The 17,487-nt window shown below is 39.5% G+C and overlaps 1 protein-coding gene across 2 annotated transcripts in view; it reads right to left on the bottom strand.

Moving 5' to 3' along the window:
- LRP6 (LDL receptor related protein 6) overlaps positions 1-17,487 on the bottom strand; it is a 111,653-nt gene that overhangs the window by 66,105 nt on the left and 28,061 nt on the right. For both annotated transcript variants that reach the window (XM_083859189.1, XM_083859188.1), the window contains exon 3: positions 1,392-1,589. In XM_083859189.1, the coding sequence (XP_083715315.1) occupies positions 1,392-1,589 (198 nt within the window). The remainder of the gene's footprint in view (positions 1-1,391; positions 1,590-17,487) is intronic.

Raw genomic sequence — 17,487 nt, 5'->3', positions numbered from 1 at the left:
CCACTGTGCAATGGATCACCAGCAAGGAAGAAACTGCAAAGAAGTCAGCAGCAAAACAAGATTGAAAAAGCAGAAGTGCCAGCAGGAAACAGTGAAGTAGCTCTGGAAAAAGGCTAGAAACACCAGATAACATAAAAAATACTCAAATTGCTACTGTAGATGATAATTTCTATTATTTTCTTTCCATTACTTGAAAACTTATGTGACAGTCTTCTTTTTTGAAAGAATCTCTATTAAATAATTCTCCCTTTTTGGTACTAAATTTTCTTTCTTGTGAAACAAACAGCAAATGAAGGACAACTTCAAAACAGATAGCCACAGTTCTGAATTAACCAAGTCATATCCAAAGACACAAATCTAAAACTGCATCCAGCTCCAGGTACTTTCCATGAACAAACACCATTACAAACATACTGCATGACCTTGTGATCACTTAAAAGGCAGAACTTAGGAGGAAAGTGATATGACCTTTCAAACCAGCATCACAAAGACATTGTGGAGCTCAAAATAAATGTCACAGGAAGACAGTGGACATGTTTCATGCATGTTTTCCATGGTGTTACTTGCCAGTCTGCACAAAACAATGATCTTATCAATAGAATTAATTTCTTTATGTCAAAATTAACATTTGTGGTGAAAGGTGGGCAAGTCCCTAAGAGGCCAGAACAAAGAGCAGAAGAAAGGATATTTCATGCCCAGCTAAACTAGCAGAAACATCACAAAAGTTTGCAAAGAACAGTCCCACAAAAAATCATCTCTCCAGATGACACCTTGGGCACAAGCAAACTGTGACTTGTGTATGCAAGCAGTACTTGTCAAAGCTCATCTAATGAAGAGAGTCATCACCCAATATATGTGAGATAAATGCATATACACAAAGTACTAGTTATACCTTTAATTAAGAAGTAGCTGTGACTGGATCAAAAATGGTCACTTCATTGCTATAAAACTGTTCAAGAACAGTCATTTTAACATAGCTCTCCTGTAAGGACTATTTTTCACTAATTTCCCAGCCCTTAGGATTAATGAAACTGAAATACTAATATATGATGATCCATTTTTTCATATTATCTTCTGCATTTCTAAATACCACAGCAACACTGCACCGAAGATCTACTGAAAAGAGATGATTTTGCTATATAGTCTTACACAATTCAGAACAGGATTTGAGGACTTTTTTTTATGGAACTGGTTCTGAGAAAAGTCTTTGTGAGAGTTACAGGATACCCTGAAGAGAAGCTCACATTCCACTTCACAGTGCTGGAAAGGTGAGGATGGTGAAGGGTAAAAGTATCTGACAGCAGTGGTGTGCAACAGAGATCACAATACTGCTTAGACAGCATCTTCTAATAAAATCCCCCCATTACACACATAAACCAAAAACTTCTTACCTATGGCTTCCATCCAGATTTGATTTGTGGATGAAATTGAGTTTAGCATCTGCCCAGTAGAGTTTCTGTTCCTCATAGTCCAAGGTCAGTCCATTTGGCCAGTAAATGTCTGTGTTGACGATAACGGAGCGGCTCGAACCGTCCATCCCAGCCCGTTCTATCTTTGGCACTTCTCCCCAGTCTGTCCAGTACATGAACCTGCAATCATTTCAAAAGAGAAGAGACAAAAAGAGAAAGCAATCAGGTATAAATCTACAACTTTCAGTAAAGACAAAAGCATTCTCTCTGTTCTGCAGAGACGATGTCTGTGGAGCTCTGCTCTGCTGCATAAGGGGCACATACCCTGTGAAACAAAGCAAAGTTACTTTACAAAAAGCTGAAAAAAAGCAACTTAAGACAAACCCACAGTACTATATCAGGTTATACTTCCATGTGTTTCTTTCTTTCCTTGGGTCAAGTGAGAAAGTTGGAAATATCCAAGACATCTCGACAACCATCCCAAAATTCATGATTAAGCAGCAAAGGCAGATATTACAAATTGTCATAAAAGTACAACAGCTTCTCTAATATGTGTCATAATTTAGGGGGGCACAGAAGAAGGTGTGCAGATTTATAGCAGAGAGAGTTGCATGTGATGCAGTGAAGTGGTTTTGATAGAAGATCAATTGAATTTATTTCCAGAGAAATTCTGAGACAAGCAGCTACGTCAACATGTTTAGATGCACAACTTGCATCCAGTAACTGAGAAAAACACTGTAAAATCTTTTAAGACTGGACAAGCAAGTTTTAAAACATATAACATATATCAATTTTTAAACATTATTTAACAAGCAGTGGGGAGAGGGAAGCTACTCAGTTGCAGAGGCAAAGTGAGGGAAACGACTTTATTTTAGCTGGAGACTAGCAGAGGTTAAGAATATTTGTCCTTTTTCTGCAGGTGGTAGAAAATGGATTTACTTTTGTGGGTTGTTGACAGAATACATAATTAAACTCAAGTAACACGGAATATAAACAGATCAGCCAAAGCCTGTCCATGGTGCTTGCTCTGTATTGTTGTTGCAGCTGGAACAGACTACTGTCCTAAATTGCTTCTCATAACCCCATGACATCTGCCAGCACTACCTGCTTGTATCTGTGCTCCTTGGCCTGGCTCAGTCAAAACAATCCAGATTAGGAAAGAGCTGAAGCCTTTAACGTAACTCAGAACAACACAACCACAACAGGTCACTGTATGGTACCCACATGTGAAGAGGCCTAGCCACCCATCCTCTAAAGGAAAACAAATGTGCAGCACATTTAAGAGACACTTGCAGATGAAGTTATTCCTGGCAAAGATTTATTCTTTCATTATTATTATTATTTTTATTTTAAAGAGTCGGGAAATTCCATGTCATATCTTCCCCCTAAATTCACATCTACAGCATGTTTGCTTTAATGTGCAGCAATATCTGTGGACAGAAATACAGCTGATCAACACAAATATTGTCCTATTTGATCCCAAGTGAGTCATTCTTCATAGAGCAACATGTTTATCTTAACACAGAGCACAAAAATATCTGGAAGAACATGTGAGATTTCTGTAGGCATAAACAAGAGCCTCAGATAAAGTGGTTTTTGATCAGGAAGAAGGACAAACCCCAAATAATTTCCAGATAGGTAGAACAGTAGCAAGGCACCTGGTCAAGCTATGCAGTAAGAACTCACACTTGAAAAAAGAAATATTAAAAAATTCAGGCAGCATTTCACCACCGAGCATGTGAGAAAGATGAGAGAAAAAGAGAGATTTACTTTTAACTTAAGACAGCCCTGCTTTTCCCCAGCTGTCAAGTCTTAGACTTCCAAATGAAGGTTAATAGGTTCCAAGGCTCTGACCAGCCTGCTGGACTGATTTTTTTGGGCTGAAACAGCTCATTAATTGCTGTACAGCCTCATATTCTTCCCTGTCTCGCTCTCACCTCTCATGCACGCTGCACTTACTCAAGCAAGAACAGGTAAGGGTAGTTTGGTAAGAAAGAAAAGGCTTCCCAGACTTCACAAAACCCTATTTCATTTGTCAGAGGAAGACACACACACACACAGAGAGCTGGCTTTAAGATTCAGTAGTATTTCCAATCAGTTCCAGTGACCTCTGTGCACTTTCTCCAACAGTTTGGGATTTTTCACTATCACGTTTGTCTTCCTCCACCTTGCTCAAAAGCCTGTGGGTTTTAATGTCTCCATTAAAAATCTTTGGAACCAGCCATGCAGACAAAGTGAGGGCCATTCTCCCTCTTCCTCATCCTTTTCAAATATTTTAGTTATTTCAATTAAAAAAAAAAAATACAAACCCCAAAAAAACTCCAAACCAACCAAACAAACAAACAAAAAAATAATAATAAAAAAAAAATCACCAAAGCCCATGGGATAGAACAAAATATGAAGAGAAAAACAATCTCTTGTTCTAAATCATCTAGTTATACCTTGCAATACAATTAAAATCCAGGAATCTAGGTTTTAATTTTACCAGCAGACTCTGGAAATGGTTGCGAGCTGTTATAAAAATTTAAAAGAAGAAGAAAAAATAACAACATAACAACAACAGAGTATTTCTTTTTATATTTGCTTGTAACTTTCAGTATTACAGAGTCATGCCCCTCTCCAAAGAGTTAATGAACACCAAGTATTTGACATACATTTATAGAAGAGAGGAACGTTCTTAGACTTAAAAAAAAAATTAAAAATTGTGTTTTGTTTGACTGTGGCCCAGAATGTTGGTTTATCTTAAAGTTTGTCCCATAATTAAAAATTATGAACAAATACAGAAAGAGTTTTTATAGTTTTTTCCTACAAACCGTTTTCTATGCCTCTAAATCTAGCATTCTTTGGTTTTTGCATTCTGGTGCATAAGATGCATGAATCCAGGCAATAAAACTTCCTCCTAAAAAAATCATTGTGCACTGTATAGTTGTAGCTTCACAGTTCTGATTTGCCTCAAACAGAAGCTTTTGCCATAGGAAAACATAAACCCAACCAAACAAAAAAGATAAAACAGCATGTCACAATTCATTCTACACGATATAAGTAACAGAACTTTTTTTTCAAAAAGTCCATAAAGTCTAGGCACTCTGATGGCAGAATACCCCCCATCCAGAGAAAAAAAACTCACAGACTACAAATACCACGATTACCTGCTATAATTTAGCAGTGATTTCTGACAATAAGCAGAGAAGGAGATAAATTTATTGCCAGCATCCATCAGCTTTGCAACTTCCTGATCCGCAAACATTCACTTTCCTGAATGTTATTCAGTGGCAAGAGCAGCTGCTTAACTAGGACAGCTAATTATTTGGTGAGGTCCTTCACAGTGAAGGCCCCAACTCTGCAATTACGCCTGGTTAAAGGCCCTAAGAACTTCTGAGCTCTACAGGGAGCTGCCAAACTTCAGAGCCTGCAGCAGCCCCTGTGGAGCTCATCAGCTCTGCAGTGGACCCTGTGAAACACAAACCTGCTCCAGCACTAACAGGACTGGCACTCCTCTGACCAAAAAATACAAAGTGAAACACGAGGCACTGGAGTAGTTCAGGAAAACTACACACAATGAGGATGTCTGGTTGTTGAAAATAGCTCTTGACTTAAGAAGAAATGTTCAGGAGTTTATGAAAAGACACTTGAATCAAGTGACCCTTTAAGTAGCTGAACAGAGACTCTTTCTGAGAGAAGTTCACAAAGGGAGGAAAACTGCAATCCAGAACCACAGAGCAGTACTGAAAGACACAGAAAACAGATTTTCAAATAAAGGGACTAGAAGTATGACAGGAAGGTTTTAACAAGTTTCTCAACCAATTGCAAAAGTCAGAAAATATTTTCTGTCCTCCAGGAAAAGCAAAAAATGTACATATAAATTAAATATGGAAATAATTCTTCATAAAAGAGAGGAAGAAATATCCTTTGGGGATACAATCAAGATAAACATGAGAGAAAATATGTTCGTAGCTAGCTGAGGACTGTACTCTTTTACAATAGCTTGTCTCTGTAAATAAGTGTATTAGTTGATTGAGTGGATTAGCTGAATGTAATTTTCAAAGCTGTTGTACAATAATATCTTGTGTTAATATTCAGTGCAGTCAACATCATTTTTTGTGCAAATTACTCTATCTGCAGGTTTTTGGTTGCCTCTACACCACTCCTGCACATGCTAAGAGCAGGAATGTGAGGTATGGATATGAATTAAGCAGGGAACTGTTAACAACCCAACACACCGAATCTTTCACTTTTTACCCTTATTATTTTGGGTTCAGAAGCCCATGGGCTCCAACAGAGCTGCAGTTTCTCATTTCAGGTAGGCAGAGCTGGCTCTGAGCCACCTGCCTTAAGCATTGCAATGTAAACCGGACAAAACCAAACCAAGACAGGGGTAATTGTAGATAAATTACTGCAGCCTCTGCAGCTCATTTGTCAGGGATGCTAAAAGACAAGTGAGAGAAACCCATGTGTAAAATTCCACATATAAGTCTACTATACACACCAGGAAAAGCTCTACTGGGACACATATTTTGTAAGGCACACAAATCTTTTGCCCAGTATACTCTATACTGGTTCCCTCAAGATGAAGATGCTGTCCTGGTGATAGCACTTTAATGCAAATGTCTGCATTTATCCTAGGATATCAGGCAGAATACTAATAGGATACTAATCTAGCAAAACCCACCTGTAACCAGAATGCCAATGTGAGGATTCCAACTTTGGAGCTCATTTTACTCTCCTGCTCTGACCTTATCTAGCAGAAGAAACAAAATCATCACCAGACCTTACCTTTTCTTGGAATCAATTTCTAAAATAAGAGATAAATGCAAACATTCCACTTTTGGAATGAAGAAAAGCTGTGATGAAGAGATCAAAAGGTGATGCTTTGTCTCTAGCTCAGCATCAAGAACAAAGTATAAAACTAGAACGAGATTTTGTAGATGATGTTCATAAACCCTGAAAACAATGCTTTAGAAAAGCCACTGAAAGTCTTCAATAAGAAATCAACATAGAAGCACAAACCTACATGATATTCTCATTTCATAACCAAAAAGAAAAAAACTCAGTATTCAAGCTAGTTACCATGGCCTCTGTTTTCAGGTATTCCAGTTTAAAGAAATGCTGGTCAATCTAACAAAATAGATGAGAGACTGTTTTTCATTTTCACCCAGACATTTCTGAGGGTCTGTAGGAAGTAAGGTTTGACTTAGCTGTCAAACCAAACATAAACTGATGCACTGCAGTCTCATGCATATGGTTGTCCTTTTGGCCACAGATCCCCAGGAAAAAGGGAAAGATATTCATTAAAAACCAAGAAGCAGCTATCTTTTTGCTGAATGCTCACAAAGGCAGAATTTTAATTGTTTGAGCAAGTGGAAAGGTCTCTTGCTCCTTGAACTTGTAAATTAACCTATCTCCAGATACAAAAGGTCTAATGACGTCCCTTCCACAGTTAGGAAACAAAAGCCATTTTTTGGCCTCTCCCAGAGCAAGCAGGAAATAAAGCTCGTCAAAACTCAGCAGCATTTGAAAAACAGTATTTGAAACAATTTTCCCAGTTTAAACCAAAAAAAAAAAAAAAAAAAAGAGAGGGATACAATTTCCTCTCTCTGTTACTGATTAACAGCCTCCCTAGACTCCTGCTGACTGCGAGACAGAAGCAAGATCCAAATGTGCTTTGGAAGACTCCAGCCAGCCCCTTGCACAGGAACCACTCCAGATACAATACACCAGCCCCTGCCAAGTTCAGACAGCAGGTAAGCCAACAGAAAACTAAAATGTAATTACTGTAACAGAAGATGGGCAAAATAAGAGAAAAAAATTCCTTGCCTTACAACCTACCTTGATTCTTCAGATATAACATGAAAATAGAGGAAATAAAACCAGCTGGCAGCTTTGACAGACTTTAAAAAAAACCAAACACACGAACAAAACCACCACAAGCCAACAACTGTGACAGAATGTCTCAAGAGGCCAGGAAAGAAGCTGAGCCAGGCTGGGTAACTGTGCAAGGCTGAGGAGTCTCACAGGGGTCTGCCCTGGCAATGCCTCCAGCACTGCCCAGGAGGAGCCCACACACACAAAACACACTTCCCAAATAGTTCTTTAAGAACCTACAGAAAGGTGCAGATCTCTATATTATGGAAGCTAGTACAAAAGAATATTTAGCTACATTAAAACTACAAGTAGGGGAAAGCAGTGAGAAAACAGTGGGATCACAGTTCTTCATCTTTCTCAGATGAAATTTACTTTCTTTGTACAATGAAAAAATTCTGTTTCTTTACAGGGACTTGCACTAAAAATATAAACATTTGCACTGCACATACCTAGTTTGTAAATGAGGATTTAGAATTCTGTAATTTCAAAGAGCTTTGGGTTGAAACTAGACAAGTCAGCTGCTACAATAATTACTCACTCCTCGCTTTTTCAGCTCAGTCATAACAAAACTTGTTTCTTACATTTCAATAAAAAAACCTGGGAGAATTATTCTCCATATCACCCTATGCATTCTGAATGCAAGAAAGGCAGAAAGGTATTTCCCTATACTTGTATCTTAAATTGAAGCCCTAGAAACACAAACCTCTCAATGGCAAGAGTGCACAGTCGTTTATGCCAGTTGTGTTGCTCAGTGTGAGGCTAAGACAGACAAATCTGCTATTTGGTATTCTGGGCTGTTTCTCAGAAACAAAAATTTAGGCATATCCCATTGCTGTACAAGGTTTGGAGTGATGAATTCCTCCATTCCAGGCACTCCACAGATACATCACCTACACCCAGCAAACAGCAGGTACTGTTAGAACCATCCCAGCAATCTTTAATGCAGAGTCAGCCTACAATGCAAACAATTTTTAACCAAGACCCACTCATTGAACTTTCTTCTCTGATTTAATGGAGGTTTACTCTAAGATGGGGCCCCACAATCCCCTGATGCAGTTCACCATAACATCAAGTGGGTACCTGTGCTAAAATATGGAAGGGCAGGATGGCACAGCCAGGTACAAAAAACCTATCAAAGAAATGACCTGCCTGCCATCTGAAATTGGGGAACAAGGTGTTCAGTATCATGAGATCCTTGTGCAACTTTTCCTCTGTGAGATGTTTTCACCATTCCAAGTCTTTCATCAGTAAAATAGCCCCTTGTTATTCAGCCCCTCTCTCAGTACACAGCCACCAACTGGATGATTTTTACCTTCTGGATTCCTGTCTCCTCCAAGAAGCCCGACAGAACTTTAATGTTCTGCCAAGCCAGGCTGAATCTTACCCTCCAATATCACATTTCAGCCCTCTGCTATTTCTTTTTGCAGTTGTCATCCTATTGTTTGGTATGTAAATCAGACTGACTTACATGTAACCATCATTCCTTAGGCTTTTTTAAGAATTCAATTAATTCATGTCATCTAGGGATTCAGTACATTTTCAGTGCAGCTCCTGTCCTTGTGATTATCAGTTTGTTGATACAGAAACCAACCTGATGCCACTTTGATCATACACCAGAATCACTAAATCACTTATTCTCCTGCAAGAAGGTGGCACACACCAAATCATCCTTTTATACCACAAAATTACATAAAATATGGCCTTGTTTTTAACCAAAAGCAACCTAATATTCATTACAAAACAAACCACAATAAAAGGGGGTGAGAGGAAGAGGAGAGATTTCTCTAGGGAGGATAAGAAGGATAGAAATAAAGGGACACATTGTAATTAATGCATAATGAGACAGGTTACATTACACCAGATTTGGTTAGAGACCTAATTCTGGAGATATAAACCTAGGCAGACTTGGCTTTTATTGAGAAGAAACTGTGTTTGCCCAGAGCCTTAGAAAGGTCCACAAAATGTGGTCTGAATACTGGCCAAAGGCTTTACACGCAGATGGAACAAACACCATTTTTATACTGAAAACATTATCATAAAATAACTGAGATGTTTGAGACTTCACTCAAGCTTTTTCTAGGTTAGCTTTTGCTATAAATGAAGTAAGAATGCTTCTACTTTTCCATTCCTACTGTAAATAGCTAAACATTAAGCACTTGGATTCAATTTTTATGGAAAAAGTGGCTTTGCATTCTACAGCAACTATTATGTACCTGGAATTCTGAAGTTAAAAATCAATTAACACTTTAAACCCAGGTCATTAGCTTCTCTCCCTACAGGCTTCTTTTGCAGGTCACTCACCTGCTCCTCGAGTAAGAGCCACCATTAACCATTATACATCTGCATAGGAATTGCTTCCAGCATAGAAATACATCAAAAGTGGGAAAAAATTCCAAATCCTCGCCCTAGTACAGGCCTCATTCACAAGACATCTTCTAACAAGGCACAGAAAAAATGCCCACCAAATATTACACTAAGGAAAAAAATACAAGTCTTATGTTTCCAGTCACTGAAGTATAAAACTCACTCTAGTTTAAACCCTTCACCTCAAGCCTGAATTGCTCAGCAGAAAAAAGTGCTGATAATTTGCCATCAGCTCAGAGAATTTTTAAAAAAACATGCTAAATGCTGTTAAAAGGTTTTTACAAAAATACAGGCTGCCTACAAACAGAGAAATGTTCTTCCCTGTTTTCCTTACAGGGAAAAAAAAAAAAAATATTACATTTTGAGCAATTTAATTAGATAAAAAAGCAAGTTTTGAAACTCAGCTGCCTTTCAGGAGGGCAAGTGAGAAATAATTGCTACAGAAATTATATCAGGTATACTAAAAATCTTAAGGAGGGGAAGTCTACATTTATTTAGCAACAGTGTGGGGAACTATTGCATGCATAAGTGGCCTCTAGAAATTGCCCATCTTAAGTAAAATCAGCATCAATGATCCTTGTGCATCTGTCCAACTCTGAACATTCTGTGATTCTGTGAAAAGCTGGTGCTACTGACCATCTTGTGTTAAAAACATCTTGACAGAAACCCCCAGAACAACTACACTTCAACAGCAAGGGCTAAGCAGAAGAAATGCCAACTTGATGATTGGTAATTTAACTCACAGAGAAATTGCATTTCTCACTATGTAAACTTGTGTCACATTCTGACCTGTAATCTTTATTCTAGGCAAGATCAACTGTTCTCCAAAGTAGAACTGTACACAGGTGGGAATGCAGGAGGAGAGCTATTGGTGTCAGCTGCCACACTTCTCCTTCTTGACCACTGATACACAACAGGGAGGTGCAGTCCTTTTCCCACTGCAAAGCTGAATGAGTGACTGGAAGGATACAAATTGTCAAATTTCTCATCCCTCAAACCACACTTTATTTATTATTGCTCTCCCACTATCCCCACGATATCCCTGTTACACCCAAAAGCAGATGTTTGAGGACTGGGTGTAACACTTCTCCTCTCCACTTTAAATCAGTTGTTTCTCACTATTCTCTCACTACATCTATTTGCCATCAATCCAAGTGCATCAAGCAACCACCATTCACTCTCTTGGAAGCAGGACAGCATTAGCATTGTTGTATTGAAGAGGATAAAGTACTTGAACTCCAAAATTCTTACAGTCAGAGTCTTCAGGGTGAAAAGGACTGGGGCCAAAAGACAGCTTCAGTGGCAGCACTGAGCATCACTATGGAAAGCTTGAGATTTGTGACCAAGCCACATACAACTTACAGGTTTTGTTGTGTATTATTTCTGTCCCAATGTGAAGTATGGTTAATATATCTGTGTTCTGGGTTTTCCTTAAAGCTTACATCTTTCTTGGAAATGTGTAACATGCTCATACAACTCAACTCCTCAAAGTTTTGCATCACCCAGTGCTTGTAGAAAAATATAAATAAAATCCTACATGATGTGTGTATATGTAAGGATGTTCTTCTCCTCAGGAGCTGAGTTTGTCCACCAGTGATCCAATCAAATCCAATCCAATCCCAAGTGCAATGTCTGAAAACTGACTGAATACACTTCCAAAAAATTGTTTTATGCTCTACATTTAATTTACTCCATTCATATCAGGTCCCCTTTTAGTCTGTCCATTCCATGGTCTGCTTCAGATAATACTTTCCTTTGTTATAAGTCATGAACAGTAATCCCTTCATGGTTGTTATCCAATTTTACCAAAGGCTTTAATCTGCTTTATTGACAATTACTCTTTAACTACTCTTCTCTGAATTGAATTGTAATAAAATGGATCTCCAGTTCTGCAACTGAACAAAACCCCTCAAAAACCCAAACAAATCAACAAACATCCCAGAGTTTGGGATTACTACTGAGGACAAAAATATGTTTGGAAAATTAATTATATGAAGCAATTCAAATAGACTAATTCTAATAATACACAGAAGTGGTGGCAACAGTAAGAAATTCCCCCAAGTGTGTAAGAAATATAGATGGGTTATTTTTTCAAAATAAACTTAACTCTTTATAACCTTGCTCCTCTTCTGTTCCCTGGACTGCTGTGAGCTGCCAGGACAGGTTGGTTTTGCAGGGTTAACAGAGAGGAGGCAGAGGATCAACCCAAGATATACCCTGTTAACTGACAGCAGAAACAAATGCATATTTAGCTTAACTTCACTAATTAAAAATCCAAGAAAACAGGCACTGCAGCTTTTCCACAGCATGAGGAAAGAAAATTGACTTACCAATAGCAGTAGATACCTCCTAAAAGCTTCTTCCAATCAACTCCCTTCCCACACCAGTAACAATGCCAATCCCTAAGTTACAACTCAGAAATTTGAAGAAAGGGGGGTGGGGGTATCAAGGTACTTTTTCCACTTCAAGTCTAATTGACTCATTTCTACAGGATCAGTTGAGCAAGCTGACATAATTACTTGCTTGAGAAAGGGCTTTTCCAGTGCAGCAAGAATTCATTCTGTAAACAAGCCCTTTTCTAGGATAATATTCAATACCATGCTCTGTACTCAGGGAAACTAAGAAGTTGAAATTCCAAGTAATACATAAAATTACAGGGTTGTACATACTGATGACTTTATCATCCCCTTAAGGTTTTCTGTACAAAAATCTTCTCTACTCAGAGCTCTTCAGTGCTCCTCTACACTGGGCTGTGATGCCTAAAAGAAGATTTTCCAAAGCAAATTCAGACATCAGTGCATAACAACCATAAGGACTCCTATTAAAAGGGGGATGGGGAGACTCCACAGCCTCTCTGGACAATCTGTTCAGGGCTCTGCCCAGGGAAGAAGTTCTGCCTCATGTCCAGGTGGAACCTCCTGGGGCTCAGTCCCTGCCCGTGGCTCTGGTGCCATTGCTGGGCCCTGCCCTGAGCCCTCCCTGCTCACAGGGGCACACAGGGATCAGGGCCCCTCTCAGCTGGGGCTCCTCTCCAGGCTGGACAGCCCCAGCTCCCTCAGCCTTTCCCTGGCAGAGATGCTCCAGGCCCTAAATCATCTCTGCAGCCTCCGCTGGCCCCGCTCCAGGAGCTCCCTGTCCCTGCTGTGCTGATGATCCCAGAGCTGGACACGGCTCTCCAGATGTGCCCCACATCTGGGCTGGGCAGGGGGACAGGATCACTCCCTGACCTGCTGGAAATGCTCTTCCTGATGGACCCCAGGGTTCCACTGGCCCTCTTGTCCCCCAGGGCACTGCTGGCTCAGGGACAGCTCATTGTCCACCAGGATCCCCAGGTCCTTCCCCACAGAGCTGCTCTCCAGCAGATCAGCCCCCAGCCTGTGCTGGTGCATGGGGCTGCTCCTGCCCCAGTACAGGACCTGCATTTGCTCTTGTTGAATGTCAGATGTTTCATTATATCCTAATGAGATGTTACTATGCGGAGTTTTTTTGTTCTTTTCAAAGGCAAAGATCAAAATCAATCCAAACTGATGTCACTGAGGCAATTATACCTGGACTAAGTGAAGTCATCAACATCTGTATCTAACCTACTCTGTAGGTAGCTCCTAGAGAGAGATGAAACTTCCATCCAAGCACAGACTAGTTTTTTTTCAACACAAAACCCAAGCAAACTTTTCCTAGATTATTTAAATAAAGTTCACACAAAGAGACTGTTACAAGAAAATACAGTACCAGAAACCTATGTATTGCTTTTTCTGTTGTGCATCCTCTGCAATGAACTGGATGTTGACTCATGTTGGCTAACAGGCAAAACCTCTGAAAACAAACAGAAAAAGACCCAGCAACTTTCTCTGTGAACAACAGAATGAAGAAAACTTGATCATCTAGAAAGAGGCACATCAAGCTAGATTCCTGGAAGTTAAATGAAAACAAAACCACTGAATGAAGCATGTCCAGCAGGTGCAGCACTTGGAGCAGGATGCCCTGTAACAAACATGCAGGATGCCACTGGGCTGGGAGGCCACTGGAAGATGAAGCTGGGGCCCAGCTTGACCAAAATTGAGCAACAAATTGCAAAGGTCAAATTGGAAGCAACACAGATACCTGCAGTATTCACACATGCATCACATATTAGCTACAAATGCTGCTTTTATCCCTGTTTTTAGGCTACTGTCAGCTCCCAGATCCATCAGGTTTTTGTATGCGTGTGCTCAGTGTTAGTTTAACATAACCCAATCTCATACACTCAATGTGAAAAGCTGTGAATGCTGCTTTTCTCAGCTGCACAAACCTCACATGGATAAATCTGTAACCTCAGAGGAGCTAATTAAGAGCACCACAAAATTGTGCAGCAACCCTTTCCTTTGCACTCCTGCATGTGACTCAAGGTCAGGAGTGAAAATTGCCATCGATCACCAACTAACAACTTTTTTCTTTTAATCACATTGGCAGAGGTAGCTAGAGGCTCTAGACATCCACGAATGAAGTATGTAGAAAGCTAGACAGCCAGCATAGTTCCTGATTAAACTTCTTGGACAGAGCAACATCAGCTCTTGCAGTACCTCTCATGGGCATGGCTTGTTGCTCTTTGGTTCATGGGAAGCACTAATTTGTGCCCAGACTGGTTTTGAGCTGTGCACATTTAAGACAAAATTATCAAAGAAAATAGGTGTTAGTTTGCAGAATAACCTGTCACTAACTCTGCCACCCCACCACAGAAGTATCCAATCCCCACACCACTAAGCAGCTCAAACATTTAGTTAACAGCTGTTGTTCTGACATTGGAGTGGTACATGAGGCCCATGAGCTGTTTATTTTGACAGTACAGTGATGCTACTTATTTTCTGTTCTCCCAATCCCACCTGTAGAAGCAAGAATCCACCCCACGCTAGCAGCTGATGGAGCAAGAATATCTACCAAAAAGGGTCTGTTAATAACTGTGTATATTTCTTCTTTTGCATCTGATCATATATTTAAAGACAATACAACTTTCATAAAGCTGCTTATTGCTGAGACAAAAGATGAACAAATCACAGGGTGAATTAGAAGGCTGCTGTTGCAATGCAATTACATTGCTTTTGACAAATAATAAAGAAAGATGTTCCTGCATTTGATAAGTCAGTAAGAAAATCAGACCTTTAAATAGGGATGCCATATAACTTGAAAAGTGTCTTAAAGTCTATAATAATCTTAGAGAAAAACCACCAGTGAGCAAAAATTAGAAAACTGATACAACAGCTCAGTACCTATTAAAAAAAGATTGCCTGTGAGAACAGCAAACAGATAAATAGCACTCCTGTATGTCAACCAGATTATACAATGGAAATATACAGGTCAATAAGCATAGGGAGCTAAAACTTCTCTCTCTTCAGCTGCTCTGTTTCTGTCTCATGAAAAAGGCCTCAAACCTATATTTTTATCACCCTCTTGCCTTCTAGGGTCTACAAGACAGGTATAAAAATTCTGGTGAGCCTGATGAGCCTTGATCCTACCTTCCATCTAGGCAATACAGAGTGTAAGGACAAACCACAGAGACAGAATGAGGAAGAGCTGACAAAGGAATGAGGACTGGGGATGTGGAAAGGGCAGTATGTTTTTTTTAGAAATAGGCATTTTACTGTCATCTAAGCCTTGCTTAGTTATCACTGCAGTGGAGCAGCTTGTGACAATAACATTTAAAACAGAAAGATCTCTGTGGATAGAAACATCTAAGAGCAGGGAAGATCACGATGCTGCCACAGCTGAAAATCCTCAGCCACCTTACCAACTACCTGCTGTGGAATGACTGCAACAGAGCAGGAAACTCAAGGCTGCAACTGTGTGACCCAGGATGTCACAGCCTTATGGAAAGCTGTCAAAACAAATGCTTCCACCAGAAACGTCCATTTTGATGCATCAGCATTTCAACTAAAATAAATGGTCAGATAATTCTACACCAGCTTCAATTAACTGAAAATCCTTCAATGAAAGTGTTAGCTCTTACTTCACCTTTTAATGCAGTTAATATGATTTATGTCTTCAAATTAAGAAGACAGGTCAGCACCTCTGTTTCTCTATATCCATTTCAGCAGCACATTAGTAATGTGCTTTTTACAGTCAGAAGGACATAGCAATGGCAAAGAAAGCTTTTATCACAAACATTCCTAGAGTCCATCTCAGAATCTCCCAAAGGTGTTTATATTAATTCTAGGTTTTGAAACACATTTTACTTTTGCCTTTCTAATTCATCTAAACTGTTTGACAAGCAGTGCTGTTAGAATGAATATGTAACAACACAGCTGCTGCCGTACACATTTTAAAATAATCACAACAGGCTGGCACAGCTTTGGCCCAGGTCTATCCCATTCAGGCAAAGAGAATCTCAGCAGCTCTTCCAGCAGGAATCTCCAGGAGTGGGAGACAGGAAAAAGAAAAGCAGAGAGAAGCATGTTGTGCCCACAAACCAGCTAAATAACATCAAATGTCTTGAAAAAGGAAGTCAAGTCAGAAATAGTGATTTGCTCATGATTTGTCATCAAAACAAACACCAAAACCACAATACACCACACAAAGAAGAACCAGAAACAAAATCCTCATTTAACCACCCCTTGAAAAATGTTGTAGTACAGAGCATCTGCTCAGTGATACACAAATCACTCACTCCACTCAACTACAGTGATAAGGCAGACTGCACCACTACTAAAACTCTTGTCTTTTCAGACATATTACACCACCAAATATGTGATGCTTTTGTAAAGTTACATGCTTGTAACTATGGCTATTACATGGCATATAGTCTTCAACTTAATCTGTACCTAAACATTCCTTATCTAAAGAATTAAGTTCTGAAGCTCAAGTGATGCAATGCTACCATATACAGTTATACATTTCTACACACTGACTTGTGTAAACCAGCTGTTGGCATTTTCAGAATGATGATGCTGTCTGGATGCCTGATACTTTCTATCATGGCCTACTGTGCTGCTAATCACAGGAGCTGAGCGTTCATTATACCAAGAGTTACACACAGAAACCTTCCTTTGAGACATTATCTATTTATCTATGCAAGTGGTTTGACAGCTTTTAACTTTAAATTAAGTAGCATCTCACCCTCGACTAAAATATTCAGTTGCTAGGTTTCCTGACTTCATTTCCCAGGTTACATTTAGACCTTTACAACACCAACAACTTGCAGCCTTTGCCCTTCTGGGTGACAAACCACCAATTAAATGCTCCCTTAAGCATTTTTATTTAAAGCTTTGTGCTGTGCTGTGATTTTTAAGCTGTCATTGATATAAAACCACTACCCACCAACTCAGAACCAACTGCATGTGACAACAGATGCCTCCAAGTGGACCCTGGTTCCAGCCCAGCAACAACCATTTCCATGCATTGGTATATCCATTACTCACACAAACATTCCACAAATCACACAGTTAAATGTTTCCATGCCAAAAAGAACCTACACATAAAAAACAGTGCCTACCTAAGTCTCTGTGAACAGCACTCATTATGTTTACCCCACTCACAGTCACCTTGGCAATGGTCACAGATTTTATTACTGAAAATACACAGTGTTAGCATCAAAATGCCAATTCAATCAAATGGTACTTTTCTTCTGGCAGTAACAGAAGTTTGTCTGGGGGATCGTTCAGCTTACTTTTGCTGACATGTTTTGCCCATTCTTGTGCTTCCAAAGAGATAAATAAAACAACTGCTTCTCTAAACAAGTTCATCCAGTGCACTCTGGAACATGTCAAGAATGTCACAGACAAAACACTACAGTGCAGAGTAAAGGCTGAAAGAGCAGAAGGAACTCTTTAAAAAAAAGTTTGTTTCCTCTCATGATGTATGAAAGCAAACCTACTTCTCACAA

Source organism: Zosterops lateralis (genome assembly GCF_965231275.1).
Source record: "Zosterops lateralis genome assembly, chromosome: 4".
In the NCBI taxonomy this organism is placed as follows: Eukaryota; Metazoa; Chordata; class Aves; order Passeriformes; family Zosteropidae; genus Zosterops; species Zosterops lateralis.
The sequence above is the reverse complement of the archived record's forward strand: the minus strand, read 5'-3'. Positions and strand labels throughout refer to the sequence as shown.